This window comes from Sabethes cyaneus, chromosome 1 (assembly GCF_943734655.1).
Source record: "Sabethes cyaneus chromosome 1, idSabCyanKW18_F2, whole genome shotgun sequence".
Classification (NCBI taxonomy): domain Eukaryota; kingdom Metazoa; phylum Arthropoda; class Insecta; order Diptera; family Culicidae; genus Sabethes; species Sabethes cyaneus.
In genome coordinates this window covers 40,061,753-40,081,354 of record NC_071353.1, presented here as the reverse complement: position 1 = coordinate 40,081,354, position 19,602 = coordinate 40,061,753, and the positions used below count along the sequence as shown (strand labels likewise).

The 19,602-nt window shown below is 41.7% G+C and overlaps 1 protein-coding gene across 1 annotated transcript in view; it reads right to left on the bottom strand.

Moving 5' to 3' along the window:
- The window catches only part of LOC128745603 (hemicentin-1), a 149,410-nt gene that overhangs the window by 21,389 nt on the left and 108,419 nt on the right, over nt 1-19,602 (bottom strand). Inside the window, exon 15 of the mRNA XM_053842681.1 lies at nt 14,598-14,767. Within this exon, the coding sequence (XP_053698656.1) occupies nt 14,598-14,767 (170 nt within the window). The remainder of the gene's footprint in view (nt 1-14,597; nt 14,768-19,602) is intronic.

Sequence of the window (19,602 nt, the reverse complement as noted above, 5' to 3'; positions counted from 1 at the left end):
GCTGGGCAAGGGTCAGTATATTCCATGTTCCGATTCGTGTCCGTGTTTTCATGCTAAAGGTCGTTGCCAATAATCCGGAGAGATTTCTTCTTTCATTTTCATTAACTTTTTGTGTGTTCTGGTACAGTAGGCTGTTAACCTAAGGTCCTTATCCCGCTGATGGGGCTGCCATCTTAATGTGGGCGGGAGCCACTGTGCCCCCTTTCCTGTTAGCATACGACAACCGAAGTTGCGTACCCCAGCCGGCACCTCGTGGAGGTAGGAATAGGAGTTAATGAACAGAGGTTATGGAATGCACATGTTCACCCTTTGCCAGCCAGAAAAAATTTGTGTCTCCAAAAACCCCCACATGCCAAATTTGGTTCCATTTGCTTAATTACTTTTCGAGTTATGAGGAAAATTGTGTTTCTTTTGTATAAGAGCCCCCCCTCTTAAAGTGGGGAGGGGTCCTAATTTACTATAGAAAATATGCTTGCCCTCGAAAACCTTCACATGCCAAATTTGGTTCCATTTGCTTGATTGGTTCTCGAGTTATGAGGAAATTTGTATGGAAGCCCCCCCTTTTAAAGAGGAGAGGAGTTATAATTCCCCTTATAAAGAGGGGAGGGGTCTCAATTTACCATAGAATAAATTCTTGTCACCGAAAACACCCACATGCCAAATTTGGTTCTATTCGCTTGATTAGTTGTCGAGTTATGCAGAAATTTGTGTTTCATTTGTATGGGAGCCCCCCTCTTAGTGGGGGGAGGGGTTTCTAACCATCACTAAAACCTTTCCTGACCCCAAAAAACCTCTACATGCATGTTTTCATGCCGATTGGTTCAGTAGTTTTCGATTCTATAAGGAACATACGGACAGACAGACAGACAGAAATCCTTCTTTATAGGTATAGATGAAAATGCTAGCTGGGTATTGACGTTCATTTTGTGCAACATAAACCTCCATAGTATTTCGATGAGATCAAAACTTCTGACCTCCGGTAGGTCAGTGCACAGGTGCTCTAAAATTGGATTTAAGCACAGATTCCAACTTGTTGGGAACTCAGCACATACTCATGATTATCAACTGCAAGAGCAATCTAGTCAACATAACCGAGCGACTGCGATCGTAATTTCAGTAGGTGGATGAGATAAACGAAGAGCAGATCCCTGCTGAACTTTGATGCCGGGTTAACTTTATGAACGCTAAATGGCGATCTATTACACGAAAACTAAACCTCCCGGCTTTAACAGGGAAAATGAAAGCAATGGCCCTAAGTTGCTTCCCTGGGGTACTCGACTTAGGTTACCAAATGGCGATGAAATACATGCACCCATTTTTACACGTAGTGTTATACCACTAAGATATGAGTGGAATCATTCAATCAATATATCCGAGAAAAGATTTGTCGTAAGCACGCAGTAAATTTATTTTATACTCAGTAATGCTCAATTTAATCAATAAAATATTTTTAATTTCTTAGTCAACTTCAAAATAAGCGCATGAGCGTTTAAAAATTGAGATTCTGTCAGAATTGAACATAGGAGCATCATTTATCATTTCCATTTAGTTATAAAGAAAACCATCCTAACTCTAACGGACACGTCCAACGAAGGTAGTGTTCGATCGAAAGAAAATAAGTACAATGCTTTTTACCTCGTATGTTTCAGGATTAATGAGATCCGGATGATTGAATCGTCGAATTACCGGATGTCGGATTAGCGGGGGTATACTGTATTTGAGCTTACGGGTAGCCGCCGATAATCCGACATCGACTGAGAAATATCGACAAAAATGCATTCTGACAGGAAACTCCGTGCTTACTTTGAACTCCAGTAGCTACACCGGTCGAGTAAAATTCGTCTCGCTAAGCACCATCTGCAACACATTGAAAAGAGCAATAGTCATCTGGGTCCACAAGGCATGGGATGTGCTCACTGAGGACCAATGGGCGTGGTGTGCTGCTAAAACCATGAACCTGACTAGCTGCTGAGAGAACCAGTCCAATTCCGTTCCTTCGACCAGCTGCGGTGGGTTGGGTATATCATAAACACGTCGAGCAACAGCTTTTCGAAGATGTTTCTCGACAACACCGTGACAGGAACGATGCGAAGGAGTTTGTAGCGAGCATTGTGAAGAACGTGCTGCTCGAGCCACAAATGCTGATTGTAGCGAGCAAGTTGGACCGCCCAAGTGGAAGTCAACTTGCGGACCACGAGCAGCCATGAACCGACTCCTGCACGAATGATGTATCTGTAAACGGCACGACTCATTTTTCATACATCACGCATAGCATACTAGATCACTGCGTGCGACGGATACGTATGAAAAACAACAACAGCAAGAACAATGTTTTTTATAAATTGAGGGTTCACCCCTACTTTTGCTTACACAATCTTGAAAACCTCAAGCCGTTCGAAAGCCTCGAAGCCACGTCGAAAACAACCTTCGTTCTCGGAAGCGACGTTGCGTTGTCGGAAAAGTTCTTGAATTGAAATCATTGTGTAAAACCGAACTACTTTCCTGGGCTGTCGTTGCTTAACAATTAGCGACGTTCATAGCAAAGGTGAATGTCCACATGATGTTCCGGAGAATACACACTTAACAGTTCGGTAAAATTTTACCGAAATCTAAACAGCTGAACGTTCGGTAAAATTTTTTATTGCACCAAACATTACTAATGATCTGTAAACGTCGATTGGCACCATCGAAATTTTTACCGAACGTTCAGCTGTTTAGATTTCGGTAAAATTTTACCGAATTCGGTGCTTCTTGGTAAGTGTGTACATATTGACGCTGCAATCGTTTCCAAAAACGTCCTAGAGAGACCCGAGAAGTCTGTTTCGTTGTTGTTTTCCACACGCGACAGACCGTGTCCATCGCACGCGGTGATCTAGTGTGCTATGCGTGATGTATAAATTCGTGCAGTTTTCAGACACTAATTCAACACTCAAAAAAAAAATTCCGAAATGATACGTTTAAAATTAAATTGCAACGAAGTTGAAACAAATAACTGTTTCGCGTCAAAAAACCCGATTTAATCCACCTATTGGTGAAAGGAACCTTTGTTAAACCATCTTATTTGTCATTTGAGATAGAATTCGGCACGCCAGGAACATAATTCAACTTTTCGATAACACTATGGTAGTTATCATCAATATATATGCATGTCTATGTAATATACTGATAAATTTGTATAATATTTCAAAGCAATCAAAAAATGTCTTCCTTTTATTTGTAAGTTGTTATTTTGAGTAAATAGCGGGGTCACATTCTGGGGTTTGGTTTAAGTTAGAAACTGGCCGTTTTCTTGGATGTGTTTGGAACTGTATATGACGACTTTTGCAATTTTGAGTACTTTAAGATGTCACATGTTGTATTTCAGTTCCGCTCAGAAACTGATCCCCGATCCGGAACATTGCCGGACGTGTTCAGATGTAGCCGATGATGTCTTGACCATTTTATACGACTATCAATGGTCTAGTTATGCAATTTCGAGTACTTGGAGGTGTCGCATGACAGGTTTATTATGATTCAAGGTGATTCTTTGTTCAAGTTTCATATATTTCGGACCTTGTTCCGGAATATCTTCGGAACCGTACATCCGGTCCAAATTCTGTTCAATAGAATTCTTCTAGGCCACAAAACTTTCCGTTTGATAGTTATTGCAGTCAAATTGGTTCAGGCATCTCCGAAAAGCAGATGTTTATTGCTATATTTTCACTACTGAAAAACTATTGAGACTGAGACTAAAAGTGGTGAAAAATCACATGGGAATGTTATGCGTTTATGGGCAGTAATGGTAGTTATTATCAACACATACGCGTGTGTAACTAATATACTGATAAATTTGTAGAATATTTGAAATCAATCAAAAAATCGTGTGCAAAGTTCTTGGGCAGCATTGATATTAAAGGGGGACCCTCACTGAAAAGTTTTGCATTTTCAGAAGCCTTTTATCTTCAGAAATGTTGAGTCCAAAGTATTTTTCGGTACGTGGTCTCATTGAGAATTTACAGTAAAACTGTGGGATCACTTGAAGGAAAGTGACGGTGCGTGTATGTCAGTATCTAGAGGATCGATTTGGCTGAATTTTTTTTTACGTGTAAAACAGAATTATTTAAATTGTGACGTAGCCACTTTTCGATATCTCAATTGTTCAATTTTCGCTACATTTGAAAATAAATCGTTACATTTCGCAACCAGTAAGAGATAGATAGTTACTATGTACAGCAAAGTTGCTTATTTTACTGTGTTTTACAACTTTTGTGGAGACACTGTACTTTTTTGGACGCATTTAAAAAACCAAAAATTTGTATCACCCTAAAGGTAGATTTACGGTCACCCTAATAGTGTAAAAAGTTGCGCCATATTTTTTTGATATACTTTTCCAAAAACACACCACCTGGAAAGTTAAGCATTTTTACGCTAGAGCACATGATCGCGTTTTTTTCTATTTGGTTCGTATCATATCAGTAAAGTTTGCTTAAATAATTTCATCAATGTTTTATCAAATGACTTTTGACTGGTAAGGCCAATTCTAATAAAATTTAGCAAATATGTTCACAGCGCTAAGGCCTCTCGTTTGATACTAAGATAGTTGAAATCTGCTTAATTACCTGGTTAAAATCGTTATAAATAATTGTAAATTTAATTATGCTGTACACGACTGCTCATAACTTTCAAATTAAACATCCAATAAAAAAAACAAATCAATAGTGCTCTATGAGGCTATATTGTCTACCAAATGAGACTAATAGCACATAAATCGGTTTAGCCATCTCTGAGAAACGTTCGACCAATTGACACCTTGAAAAAGCACATTTTTAGGCATAACTTTTGAACCACTTGATTGTTTGCGATGAAACTCTCCCAAAATATTTGCGGTAGCAAGAGCTTTCATTTGATACCAAAATTGTTGAAATCGGTTAAGCGGTTCCGGAGTAAATCATGATACGTAATTTTTACATGTTTGCTTATAACTTTCAAACAAAATGTCGGACCGCAAAACAATTCAATAGTGATCTACTAGGTGATAACACCTTCAAATAAGCGTAATAGACCAAATCAAGGTGACGTCATTTGGCAGATACTGGCGCCCTTGTTTACAAACAGACCGCAGAGTCCAAAAAAGTTTCAGCTGTTAAACGGCAAGTTTGTTGTTTAAACCAGATCCCTATCACGACAGCTGTCAGCCTCCGATAGTGGTGGTAATAGAGGTAGACAACAAATTTTGAAACAAAATTTATGCGAGACAACGCATGTATTTAATGCTGCGCAGTATGACGAATGCAGCGTGTTGTTTCCCCTCTTTCGTTTATCGTAAAAAATAAGACTATCAAAATTCAGCATTTTTCCTTTCTTACGCTGTCGACAACAGAAAAAACGAACATGTTTCATTATCTACATCCCACATGCAACAAATTTTCTGAAGCATAAAACCGTATGATTGCGTAGATCTTACAGTTGCTGTCAAATTTGACGTAAAATCGAGCCAGCAAGCCTGGCCCAAAACGGCTTCAAGAAAAATGTATGAAAATGACGTTTGTGCCAGGGATGTGGTTTAAACAGCATTAGTACTAAATTTAAAGCGCCGTTATGCCTGTAAAATGTTAAAACACACGCTACATTTGCTATAAACGAAAAGGAAAATTTTCCAAAATGTAAACAAGGGTGCCAGTATCTGTCAATTGACGGTATGATGATTTGGTCTATAGCAAACGAATCGGATCAACCATCTCTGAGAAACAGACAACTAAAGTCAAGCGTAACACACACACACAGACATTGCTAAATTCGTCGAATCTTATCGATTTGTATATGTGCATCGGCCCGTATAACAAAGGTAAAACGAATTGTACAACGATACCAGAGCTTTAAACTGATAAAAATAAAAGTAATCAACTTTATCACGCTTTTTAGGAGAAGTTTGATGATAACGCTTTAAGAAACATTTATTTCAAAGCTCTTTGCCTATAAAAAGTCACTAAATTTCTTGAAGTAGGAAGCTTAAGGGCGATTTCAGCACAAAATTTACTCGGATTTCGAATGAAAGCTGCAAAATTTAGCTAGCTACTTTTTGTACTACTTATTTTCAGCCCGGATAATCGAATCATCATTTTTGGTACAAAAAATTTTTAGGCATGTCAAGTTTTTTGACTTTCAGGTATCAGAAATGTTTTATTTATTATTGACCTATCTTCCCAAAAGTCAGAAAATTCCTTTCTTACGATTTTTTCCATAATAATTAATTTTTTTTTTAATTTTTTTTGGTACCATATTATTTTTTGTCTGTTATGTTTTCCAATATTTACGTTTTTTATTATTGATCAATCTCCCCTAAAGTCATAAAATTCCTCTTTTACAATTTTTTTTATTGATGAATACGATGATGATGATGATGATTTTTAAGTAAAAAAATTGATTCCTACATCGCAGGATTTATTTTTGTTTTGTTCGCCGATAAAAGGAATATAAGAAAGGAATTTTGTAGCTTTAGGGAGGTGTATCAATACTTGTCAAGTTGGAATCATCATGTAGCATGAAAACTATAACATTAAGGCTTAAAATAAATCATTGAAAAAAAAATTTTTTTTTTCACCCGGATAACCCAAGCAACAATGTGAGTTTAATTGTATTCTTATGGTGGTCTTCAAGACCAATTTTGGTTTTAAATGCCATCATAAGTGTCTAATAAAACCCAAATTGTTACTTGGGAATCGAGTCTAAAAACCCGGATAATCGAATCCCCGGATAATCGAATCCCCGGTTAATCGAATCCCCGGATAATCCAGTCCGGCCTGTATAACTAATTTAAGGTTAACAGAACCGAAAACTAAAAATGTTTAATAACAATGTAATGATTGAAATTTGACTATATGTGTAAAAGGATTTTTTACGTCAAATATGGTCTTCTTCACCTCCTGAAATATTTGCATCGAGTCACCTTACATCCTATATACAGCAGTCCCCCAAATGAGGTTTTTAAGAATAAGAATAAGAACGTTCCCAATCAGGAAGGTCTCGAGGTGATTTTATCAAGGCGGGCGATCGAACGTCCTTATTGGAGTCTACGCAGCCAAATGGCAATAGACGTAATTGGTTCCAACATGAAATAATTCGTGCTACTAATCGTGTAGAGGTATGGTGTCTTCGGCAAAGTTGCTCGGTAAATTAATGCCTTCCGAAAGCACATAGTTCAAAACTACCACTACACACTACCAGAAAGTTGCGGTCTTCGGGAAGGTTGTTCAAATGACTGTCACCTTTACGATAGTTTTACACGTTATACCTGATTATCCGTCCGAAGTAAAAATGTGTTTTTTATTATACTCTTATTGCTGTTTTCATGACCAACTTATGTCATAAAAACCATCATAAGAGTGTTATAAAACCCAAATTATTACTTGGAATGTAATCAAAGATATTAGTTTCTTCGGGAAAGTTGTTTGAGTAATAACAACCTTGCAGATGATATAGAAAATCATTCAGAATTGTCTCATTACGTGGCGCTACAGTATATATAATATTCTTTAGGGGAAGGAGAAGATACCGAAGGAATGGATGGAAGGAGTGGTTTGTCACATCTACAAAAAGGATGAAGGGGATTCGTAGGGAATTATCAGGCGGACGAATTTTTTACCATCCGACAGATGCAGAAGTGTCTGGAGTACAACGAACCCACGCATCACATCTTGATTGATTTCAAAGCAGCATACGATACCGTCATGGTCATGGCTGATAATGCTGGCAAAACTTTACTGTTGCATCTCTCGTCCGGCTACTCGTTATGAACCTTTTATACTAAACGCTTCTTGGAAGTGCACACTAAAGCTTTCACAGCTTTCCCCCTGAGCTTTTTCACAAGTTGAAGTTAGAGTTGAACAGACCTAAGTTAGCGAGACATAATTACTCGTGTGAAATTCATTCTACTTGCGCTTAAGGTGCATAAACAATTTCAGAATGATATGCTGTGTGTTTACGGTTCTTACCAACCGTGAAAATTCGACTTGCGAAAGAATACGGCGACCCAGAGGGTTACCGAAAAGCAAACTTTCTGCAACCGTGCAAGCGTGATGGAGCTGTACCAAGAATGCTATAATGAAGCACGGACTTGACGTTAATGCCAACCTCTAACTCATGTAATGTTAGATACGTATACAGCGGATGGTAGCGTTGCATATGGCTATTACATAACGACCATCATTTCCAAACACACCTAGCACCGAACTACCAAATTTCAAACGATTCTTTCCAGCACAAATCCAAGGTGTAAAATGAAAAATACCTTCGTAATCATTCCAACCGAACAAGTCTCGAAAACCATCCATCCGGCGAAACCCATCGCCAGTGCCAACCCACCGCTCTTGAACAGTACAACCTTCACCACGAGCTTCCCACGGTCGGTCCCGTCGGTCCCGTCGGTCGATCGCTCGGCTCGGTATCGAAAATCGCTTTCTATGCATAGCAAAAACTCTTCTCCGGCAGCAAACACGGTTGCAATCACTGTCTGTCCAACTGACTGACTGATTGACTGACTAACTTCGATGGGGCGGCGGTGGGAGCAATGGAACGCGGACTGCCAGCGTGCCAGAGCGGGAGCAAAACAAAACAATCGATGGGCAGTTGGAAATTGTTCGAAAACTAAAAACCCACAGCGAAAACTCGATTCTCGCCTCTCGGAATGCTTTCAGCAAAGCCACAATATATGCGCGATTTCCTGCAGTTCGCCGCGGGCACCGCGAGGGCTGAGGAGAAACGCAGCCGATGGTTTAGCGATGTTTTATGCATTTCAGGAAGCACAAGAGCTTCTCGCAGGCGGCAAAAACAAACCCGTATGCTTTATTGTTTCAATCCATTTCGCTTACATAGTAGTGCGGCTCTTTCCGGCAGCGTCGAACGTTCGCCGTTTGTTTGTTTCACCAACGAACGCCAGCAACAACGGCAACCAGAGACACACACTGCCGGCTCCGTTCGATGGTGTCACTGATATCCTGCTGCTTTGTCTGATACGTGTCATGCTGTGCTTGCTTTACAAAACCGAATGTTTGAGAACTGTGAGTCGAGCTCTAAAATCCGAGAAAAACCGTCAAAATCCGAGAAAAACCGTCACTAATTGATTTTCTGGCAAGCACAGGCTGTACGCAGATGACAACGTAAGCTAGTCGGGTGCGGTGAAACGAGGCCGCAGCGCAGGTGTGGAGTAAGAGATATTGCACAGACAAGACTGCCTCAAAGGTAGTGGATGGAAGTTGAGACATATTTTCGTGTGGTTCCAAGGGCGTTTAGAAATTTACGGACACACTTTGTGTTGCATTTCGACTGTGAAAAACTGCAAATTGAACAAATTTTGGTAGGAAGAAAATTGTGTTAGTGTTTAAATCATCGTTGGAATTCGGGCGTTCAGATGCGTTCAAGACAGTAATCTATGTGGACGCATGGTTATTTGTGCAAGTATGTCTCAGAGTATCATACAAGGCGCTTGCATCTGAAAGATGCAGCATTATCAGGAAACTTCAAAAAGACTTCAATGAACATGAAAACGCTTGAAAGTGTGAATATGATGTATTCATAACGTTCGATAGAGCGAGTTCGGCTATTCTTCCTATAACATGAACTAACGTTCGCTAGACTTTTAAGGCTGAAGCATAAAAGCTGCTCGAGCATGATGTCATAAACTATCAAGGAAACTGTAATGAGCAGATTAGAAGGATTTAATTGTTGACATGCCAAAATCAACAGCCAAGCTTCTACGCGTCTTGTGAACAATAGAAAAATAGAACGACACGTAGAATAACTAGATCCCAGGGTAACAGAATTCATGCAGCAATAGCACTGCTCAAGGTAGACTAAGTTATATACGATCAGTCTATATTAAGAAAACACATTCGTTGGTATCTTTTTGGCGCAAAAAATACATAATTAAGTCAAAATAAAAGACATAACCGGGCGTTGAAATGAAGGTGACCAATTTGAAACTAAACCGAAAAAGAGACCAATTGAAAGTAACGTTGGAAGATTTTTGAACTGCTACTGGAGCAAGAATTATAATTGATACTCATTTCAATTTTTTATCTCAAGTTAGTGTTGCGAAGCCCACACTCGTGTGGTCTAATTTTTTCACACACGTGTACTCGTTCTAACGAACATGCCGGTATAAGCATCCCTTTCGGAGCCTCACCTTTATTCATGCACTGCGACGAGTTTTTGCGAGTGTGTATTTAACTAACAGCCACGGTCATCGCTCTTGCTCATCATTGCATTGCCCAAGCAGCAGACACGGATCACTCGCTGGAACTCGCACTCTCATTCGCCCTCGTAGTATCGAAAAAGTAATGCTAAATTTGGATCCCAGTGTGCAATTAGCCGTCACAGGCAGCTGGCTGCTCACGAGTTGTTTGCCTCGTGAGCGGATTATGCAGAACGACGCTATGAAGCTCGAGTGTGTACGTAGCAGAATGTCTGCATATAGAAACGGCGGTTATTTGTTGTACACTTGCGTCATTGGCGTAAGCGTTGAACGCTATGCTTCTCACACTCGCTCAAGTCATTTCATTCATGTTCGATTAAATTTCCTTTTGTTACATTTAATTTCCGAACAAGTTACATTATATTCTCCATTTTTAATGTAGACTCAATTTGGATGCACTTTTAAATTTTTTTAAATTATTTACTATGTACATAGATCAACCTCGTCTTGACCTTGAAATGCGGTCAGGCATTAATATTAATATCATCGGGCGATATTATTTTTTGAAACGGTCAAGATCAGGCATTAATATTTTTTGAAACGGTGGTTCTACAATTGATGCAGGGACTCACTAAACTGCCCGTTCTTAAGATAAAAGCTCATTGAGAGAAAAATGCAAATTTTGTTTTCAAATCGAATTAAAAAATATATTTGGCAGTATTGTTTTTTAATACTTTTCGGATTCGTTGGGCCATTTGTCAAGTCTATGACTACGCGGTCAGGCAAAACAGAAGTGTGTGAAGCATATACGGCAGATAATAGAATTGGGAAAATAAAACCAAATTAGGTATTAGACTACTCAATATAGCAAGTGGCAGTAGTTTAGTGAGTAAAACATTCGGAAAGAAACCAAAAGAGTGTGGGTGTGAGTTGTGCTATTGTACAACCCGATATATTGTAGGTCTATAACGCAATTTTCCGAAACATTATCATCGCAGAAAAAGTTTACAAGCTCGTTTGTTAGCGGTTCTGGTTCTGGTTCTGGTTCTGGTTCTGGTTCTGGTTCTGGTTCTGGTTCTGGTTCTGGTTCTGGTTCTGGTTCTGGTTCTGGTTCTGGTTCTGGTTCTGGTTCTGGTTCTGGTTCTGGTTCTGGTTCTGGTTCTGGTTCTGGTTCTGGTTCTGGTTCTGGTTCTGGTTCTGGTTCTGGTTCTGGTTCTGGTTCTGGTTCTGGTTCTGGTTCTGGTTCTGGTTCTGGTTCTGGTTCTGGTTCTGGTTCTGGTTCTGGTTCTGGTTCTGGTTCTGGTTCTGGTTCTGGTTCTGGTTCTGGTTCTGGTTCTGGTTCTGGTTCTGGTTCTGGTTCTGGTTCTGGTTCTGGTTCTGGTTCTGGTTCTGGTTCTGGTTCTGGTTCTGGTTCTGGTTCTGGTTCTGGTTCTGGTTCTGGTTCTGGTTCTGGTTCTGGTTCTGGTTCTGGTTCTGGTTCTGGTTCTGGTTCTGGTTCTGGTTCTGGTTCTGGTTCTGGTTCTGGTTCTGGTTCTGGTTCTGGTTCTGGTTCTGGTTCTGGTTCTGGTTCTGGTTCTGGTTCTGGTTCCGGGGTCAATCTCGACTGGAAGAGGCTGTTAAGAGTCAATAGGATCGTAGCAACTGACCATGCAATTGTCCTGCACTCTAACAGCTGCGAAGTCTGTCGTATGAAAACAAAAGGTCAAGTTTCGATAAAAGAATGTACCACTTAGACTTTGCTTTGCTTTTATTAATGCCCTGGTAGCTCAAATCCGTCATATATTTAGCTTAACGATTAACTCCGGTGTATTTGCTTCTGCCCAAAAATCCGCTAGTTCATAAGAAAGGTATTAAATGAAACGTAGACAATCACAGAGGGCTCTCCGTCTTATGTGGATTATTGAAATTCTTCGAGCTAGCTGGTTCTGATCGTACCAATCTCTTCGTTCGTCCAGCAGTACATGGTCGGCAAGCTCCTCGGATTCGTGCCAAAGCGCTCAATGTCCACCAATCTACTAATACTCACTTCTTACGTAATAGACTGCTTCGACGACCGTTATTAGACAAACGTCATTTGCACGGACCTCTGCCAAGCTGAATCATCATCCATCGTCGTCGCTGAACTAGACAAACTCGGTGTTGGAGGGCTGCTCCAGTAGTATAAATCGTATATGTCGGATCATCTAGTTAATATATCTATTGATGGGTCCCTTTTGCCGGCTTTTACCTCCGCAAGGCAGCCATCTCGGATCGTTGGTTTTTATTATCTATTTTTACAACGTCAATATAACGCTCATAGGTCCTCGGCTTGCATTCGCCGACGACTTGAAACCGTTCGCAAAATTCAATGACTCAATTGATAGGGTAATGGCACGAGTTTTGGCCAGGACAGCAGTTTTCACCACCCCAGGAGTTCAAAAGTGTTTTCTTTATTAAACACGGTTTTCTTGTTTGTAGTCAGAAAAAGTGGTGATTTCTAGTGTGGGAGGAACTGGGACGAGCAACGGTCGGTAAGCTAAACGGTATAAAGCAGCATTTCGTGACGTGATTTGCATACCATCGTGTGTGTGTGTGTGTGTGTGTGTGTGTGTGTGTGTGTGTGTGTGTGTGTGTGTGTGTGTGTGTGTGTGTGTGTGTGTGTGTGTGTGTGTATGTGTGTGTGTGTGTGTGTGTGTGTGTGTGTGTGTGTGTGTGTGTGTGTGTGTGTGTGTGTGTGTGTGTGTGTATGTGAATCTACGGACGAAAGTGCTTCTTTCATATCCTCGATGAACACAATCGTGTGCGGCAGACATATTGGAATTGGGATTAGGATTGGGATTGGGATTGGGATTGGGATTGGGATTGGGATTGGGATTGGGATTGGGATTGGGATTGGGATTGGGATTGGGATTGGGATTGGGATTGGGATTGGGATTGGGATTGGGATTGGGATTGGGATTGGGATTGGGATTGGGATTGGGATTGGGATTGGGATTGGGATTGGGATTGGGATTGGGATTGGGATTGGGATTGGGATTGGGATTGGGATTGGGATTGGGATTGGGATTGGGATTGGGATTGGGATTGGGATTGGGATTGGGATTGGGATTGGGATTGGGATTGGGATTGGGATTGGGATTGGGATTGGGATTGGGATTGGGATTGGGATTGGGATTGGGATTGGGATTGGGATTGGGATTGGGATTGGGATTGGGATTGGGATTGGGATTGGGATTGGGATTGGGATTGGGATTGGGATTGGGATTGGGATTGGGATTGGGATTGGGATTGGGATTGGGATTGGGATTGGGATTGGGATTGGGATTGGGATTGGGATTGGGATTGGGATTGGGATTGGGATTGGGATTGGGATTGGGATTGGGATTGGGATTGGGATTGGGATTGGGATTGGGATTGGGATTGGGATTGGGATTGGGATTGGGATTGGGATTGGGATTGGGATTGGGATTGGGATTGGGATTGGGATTGGGATTGGGATTGGGATTGGGATTGGGATTGGGATTGGGATTGGGATTGGGATTGGGATTGGGATTGGGATTGGGATTGGGATTGGGATTGGGATTGGGATTGGGATTGGGATTGGGATTGGGATTGGGATTGGGATTGGGATTGGGATTGGGATTGGGATTGGGATTGGGATTGGGATTGGGATTGGGATTGGGATTGGGATTGGGATTGGGATTGGGATTGGGATTGGGATTGGGATTGGGATTGGGATTGGGATTGGGATTGGGATTGGGATTGGGATTGGGATTGGGATTGGGATTGGGATTGGGATTGGGATTGGGATTGGGATTGGGATTGGGATTGGGATTGGGATTGGGATTGGGATTGGGATTGGGATTGGGTTGGGATTGGCTTGGGGTTGGGATTGGGATTGGGATTGGGATTGGGATTTTGTTTTGGATTTAAATTTTTTATTAAGTAACAATAAACGATTTTAACGATTCAATGGCCAGCAAACGTATGCATTAAAACGAAATGATGAAATTGCTTATACGAAGACATTAACGCATTTTTTATAATATTGTTTTCCTTATATTTGAAGTTAGAGATGATTGAATAAGCTGTGAGATATAAATGAGATTCCAGTGTTATGGCCAAAAAGAAGCGACTAACGATGAGCCGTCGTTACTCGTTAGGTAATTTTTATGAAGTAGATTATTTGGTGAGCCTTTTTAAAATAAATTAACTTCCACCCCAGTCCTCGTTTACCGTTCAACATTGCTTGGACAGTAGTGAAGTAGATGAGAGTGTACCATCCAATGCGATTGTAATGTGCAAAAACTTGCATGTTCTGGAATGCACGCCAAACTGGATTCAACCCCACTCATTGACCATGTAAAAATGAAAAAGAATGCTGATTTTTTCAACTTATCAAAGTTATTAGAAAAAGCCACCTGCAGCGTTCATGGCATCCAACACTTACCATTTAAACTAGGCTGTGAATACTGTACAAATCCCTCGGAGATGTAGCGGCTACTCCGCAGGGTAGAGGAGGCCCGGCTGCACCGCGTATCGCCCGGGTGCCGCTGCTGGAACTCGTCCTCGAAAACGTCATCCTCGGCGTACATCGATGGCACATCGGTTCTGGCAGGTCTGCACCGGAAAAGATAACAAGATACACAGTGGAGAAGTCAGTGAACGATAGAGACGCAGCAAAAATTACGCTAGGTATAAACTCAAGATATAAATGGCCTTGTCTTGTGTTGTTCGGACTGATAAAAGCTCCGGCTCTGGTGCGAAACGAGTACGTGATATCTGAGTTGAATCATGACACCAACCAATCCGACGAATCCGACAACCCTCATTACCGCACAAGACCGTGCGGTTGCTACTGGCGCTGCGGCTGATATTCCCGTCGAAGCATCTCAATTTTCCGCAACCCTTTTGAGCCATTACGAGGAACGAGAGAAAAACATAAGCTGAAACCAAATGCGTGTCAGAGCAGTCCCGCCAGATCTAATGCTCGGCCATAATTGAATCGATAATTTTATACACTCAACAAACTACGCGGTTGGAATTTCGGGTAACCTCCGCAGACATTGTAACCACAATCCCATTTTGAGTAGCCCTTGCTGTAGTCTTTGCAACCAGCATGGCAGTACTAATCCTTTCTCTCGCACTAGGCTGGCTCGACTCGTGACCAAGGCTCTGCAGAGCAATCAAGTAGAAAATGAGAATACCGCATATCATTATATATCCTCCCCATCGATAAGTGAAACCAACCAAGCCAGAGCGTATTCATTCACTAAGAGATCGACCGAAACAAAAGGATTGAAAAGGATGAAATGCTGCCTTCTCCTCGACCCAATAAGTGCCAACTTTTTTCCATGCTTATAAGGAGCTAAACTCAGTTGGAAACTTATTACCGAATTTCAATAATTCGAACATTCACTTTACAACGCCAATCAACGCTGCCATGGCCTTCCCGATGGTGTAGTTTCCTTTCTTTAGCACGATTTGCCTTTTGGCTTGTCGAAAGAGATAACTGAGATCCATAAACAATGTTTCGTCCGGTGAAATTGAGCTTATCCTACTGCTGCCAATCTGGGTATTATCTCTACTTTCTTTTAAAAAAAAGCTTATTCTTAGGCATAAAGTTAAGATTTTATTCTTTCCTTCGTATATCGAGGAAATCGACTGTAAACTGGGTGAAACGCATAAAGCCGTGCCTGTCTCGTGGGACCGAAAGAGTTTCAGTATGCGAGAATTTGGAAGAAATATCTACCAGGCTCGAGGTCCGTAAAATTTGCCATAATGAGGGTTCCAAAGCTAGTCCGATGCCGATGCTGAGGCACTTACGGGCGATTCGGCCGAGCCAAGGGAAAAAATTGATCAACAATCATATTAGTTCAGACGGATGGGGAGGACGGAAAAAATTACGGTCAATCGTGAGCCGTAGGAAGCCAATATTAGAAAAAGGTTAGTTGAACGCCGACAAAAATGCGGATAAAATCCGCTTAGAGATCCCCTCTGCCGACGAAAAAAAGGCAGAAAAAACTTTCTTTGCAGCTATTTGATGATCTGGAATCTGCATTATAAGATAGCTGACGAAAGCAGAAGATAAAGCTATTTACATTTTCGCTATATGAGTGTTAAAACGGCTGGCTGGGGTGCTACGTAACAACAAAAATGTTTCTTATTTCTGGGTCAGAGAGAAGAGGGAGAAATAACATTTTTTATCACAAACACTAAATCTAAGTTTTAACAATTTTAAACAGAACATGCTTCTGTAACTTTGAAATAATTGCCAAACATGCTTTGGAAAATCGAACTAAAACAACTACTTAGTACGTAATACGGATATTTTCCCAGGAAAACGTCTCTATCATTATCTATCATTTTATCACCCAATGCCTCCCTAACGGGATTTCAATCTCATGCATTAAGTTGCGAGCGTAAATCAGGGTGTGAAGCTTGAAACAATACACGACGCAGTTCTTTGCAAAAGTGTCGCTTACACACATACACACCCAAAATCAATAACTATCGGTCATACGCTGCATTTTCGCCATCATAGCCCCATTAAAAGCATAACATCCCATGAACCAACCGAACGAACCGCCATCGAAACGCCGGAGATCAAGCTCGTTTATTATCCCACTTTACGACCTTCAGTTAGAGGGGCGGTAGGTTGGGGCGCAAGCTTTCCAGCTTACATTGCATTTGTGGCTTCATTATCGACCATCGGGCCAGGCGGGACCGCTTTATGACGAATAACGCATAAAATGGAGAGATTAAGCCAAATTTTCGGATCCGTCCTGCTGTCGACTAGACTACCGGGTATAAGCCCTGTGCAGGGTGCCAAAACGTATTACGGCGGCGGTCATCGTGCAATTCATTGCCTGGGATAGGAGACCGCTGGAAACTAGGATTGCTCTCGACAGAGTTCCATGAACTAGAAGATTTATGAACGAAAAAACAGATAAAATGAACTCAGCAAGCTCTTGTGATTTTTTAGTTGTCATCTTACCTAACATAATTTTACCTCTAGATTAGATAAAACGACATTAGCAGAGTGTTTTTCTAATTGAAAAAAAATATCAATTCAACAACATATAACTCAATCTGCGCTAAAAACACATTGAAAAATGCCAGTTGGCATTCTGCCCTCATCAATATTTTTACAAAAATAAGGAAAGTAACGATTTCTACTAGCAGATTCAAATCCCACGAAGAACAGATTTGCACCTGTATTACGAGTTTACACATAAAAACTTATGGAACGACAATTCTCGGGTAATTTGCCAAAAAGACCTATGTGACAATGAAAGATTCTCTTCGCGGCTCCTCTCTTCCGTTTTTACGGCGATAATAATGCTTTCTAACACATCATCTTTGCATGAATCGGTTGCCGGAGTCACTAGTTAGCTAAATGTTTTGGAAATTTTCTTTTCTATGCATTTATGTAGCAGTAAAAAGGCGGAAGAGAGGAGACTAGAAGAGAAACTCTCATTCTAACATAGGTCTATTAGAAAAATTTCCCGAGAATTATTGTTTAACCCTTGGTTAGACATTTATAATAATGTCTATAATAGAATCTGGAACATTTTGAAGGTATTTAAAAGTTACGCTTTGAAACTGCAACAATCAACTGGTTTATTAATTGAGGGTTCAAGAGTTAACTTTAAATGGCGGATCTGATGCAATTGATTTTGTACTTCGACACCTTTGGCGAAAAAATATCAACATAATGGAATATATCATCAGTGTTGCGAATCCCACACTCACGTGGTCCAAATTTCTCACACACGCGTGTTCATTCTAACGAACACGCCGGCATAAGCATCCCGTTAAAACTCCCGCTCTTATTTGTTCATGCACTGCAACAAGTTTTTGCGATTGTGTGTTTAGCTAAAAGCTACAGTCGCCGCTCGTCGTTCGTCGTTGCAGCCCGATCTGCTCATACCGGTTACTCACGAAGGCTCGTACTCCCGCCCGAGTAGAATCGAGGGCGAAGATGAAGGGGAAGAAGAAGAAAAAGTAACGCAAAATTTATATCCCAGTGCGCCACCAGCTGACCAGCAGCCCACGGGTAGCTGGTTCCCCACGAATTTTTTGACTCCGGAATAAGCTATGCAGGAAGACGATGTGTGGATATGTGTTCGCGAGTGTGTAGGTAGCAGAATGTCTGCACACAGCACCGGCGGCTGTTTCTTTTATACCTGCGTGTGTGGCGTAAGCGTTAAATGCTATGTATCTCATACTCAGCCAGACAGACAGACAGACAGACAGACAGACAGACAGACAGACAGACAGACAGACAGACAGACAGACAGACAGACAGACAGACAGACAGACAGACAGACAGACAGACAGACAGACAGACAGACAGACAGACAGACAGACAGACAGACAGACAGACAGACAGACAGACAGACAGACAGACAGACAGACAGACAGACAGACAGACAGACAGACAGACAGACAGACAGACAGACAGACAGACAGACAGACAGACAGACAGACAGACAGACAGACAGACAGACAGACAGACAGACAGACAGACAGACAGACAGACAGACAGACAGACAGACAGACAGACAGACAGACAGACAGACAGACAGACAGACAGACAGACAGACAGACAGACAGACAGACAGACAGACAGACAGACAGACAGACAGACAGACAGACAGACAGACAGACAGACAGACAGACAGACAGACAGACAGACAGACAGACAGACAGACAGACAGACAGACAGACAGACAGACAGACAGACAGACAGACAGACAGACAGACAGACAGACAGACAGACAGACAGACAGACAGACAGACAGACAGACAGACAGACAGACAGACAGACAGACAGACAGACAGACAGACAGACAGACAGACAGACAGACAGACAGACAGACAGACAGACAGACAGACAGACAGACAGACAGACAGACAGACAGACAGACAGACAGACAGACAGACAGACAGACAGACAGACAGACAGACAGACAGACAGACAGACAGACAGACAGACAGACAGACAGACAGACAGACAGACAGACAGACAGACAGACAGACAGACAGACAGACAGACAGACAGACAGACAGACAGACAGACAGACAGACAGACAGACAGACAGACAGACAGACAGACAGACAGACAGACAGACAGACAGACAGACAGACAGACAGACAGACAGACAGACAGACAGACAGACAGACAGACAGACAGACAGACAGACAGACAGACAGACAGACAGACAGACAGACAGACAGACAGACAGACAGACAGACAGACAGACAGACAGACAGACAGACAGACAGACAGACAGACAGACAGACAGACAGACAGACAGACAGACAGACAGACAGACAGACAGACAGACAGACAGACAGACAGACAGACAGACAGACAGACAGACAGACAGACAGACAGACAGACAGACAGACAGACAGACAGACAGACAGACAGACAGACAGACAGACAG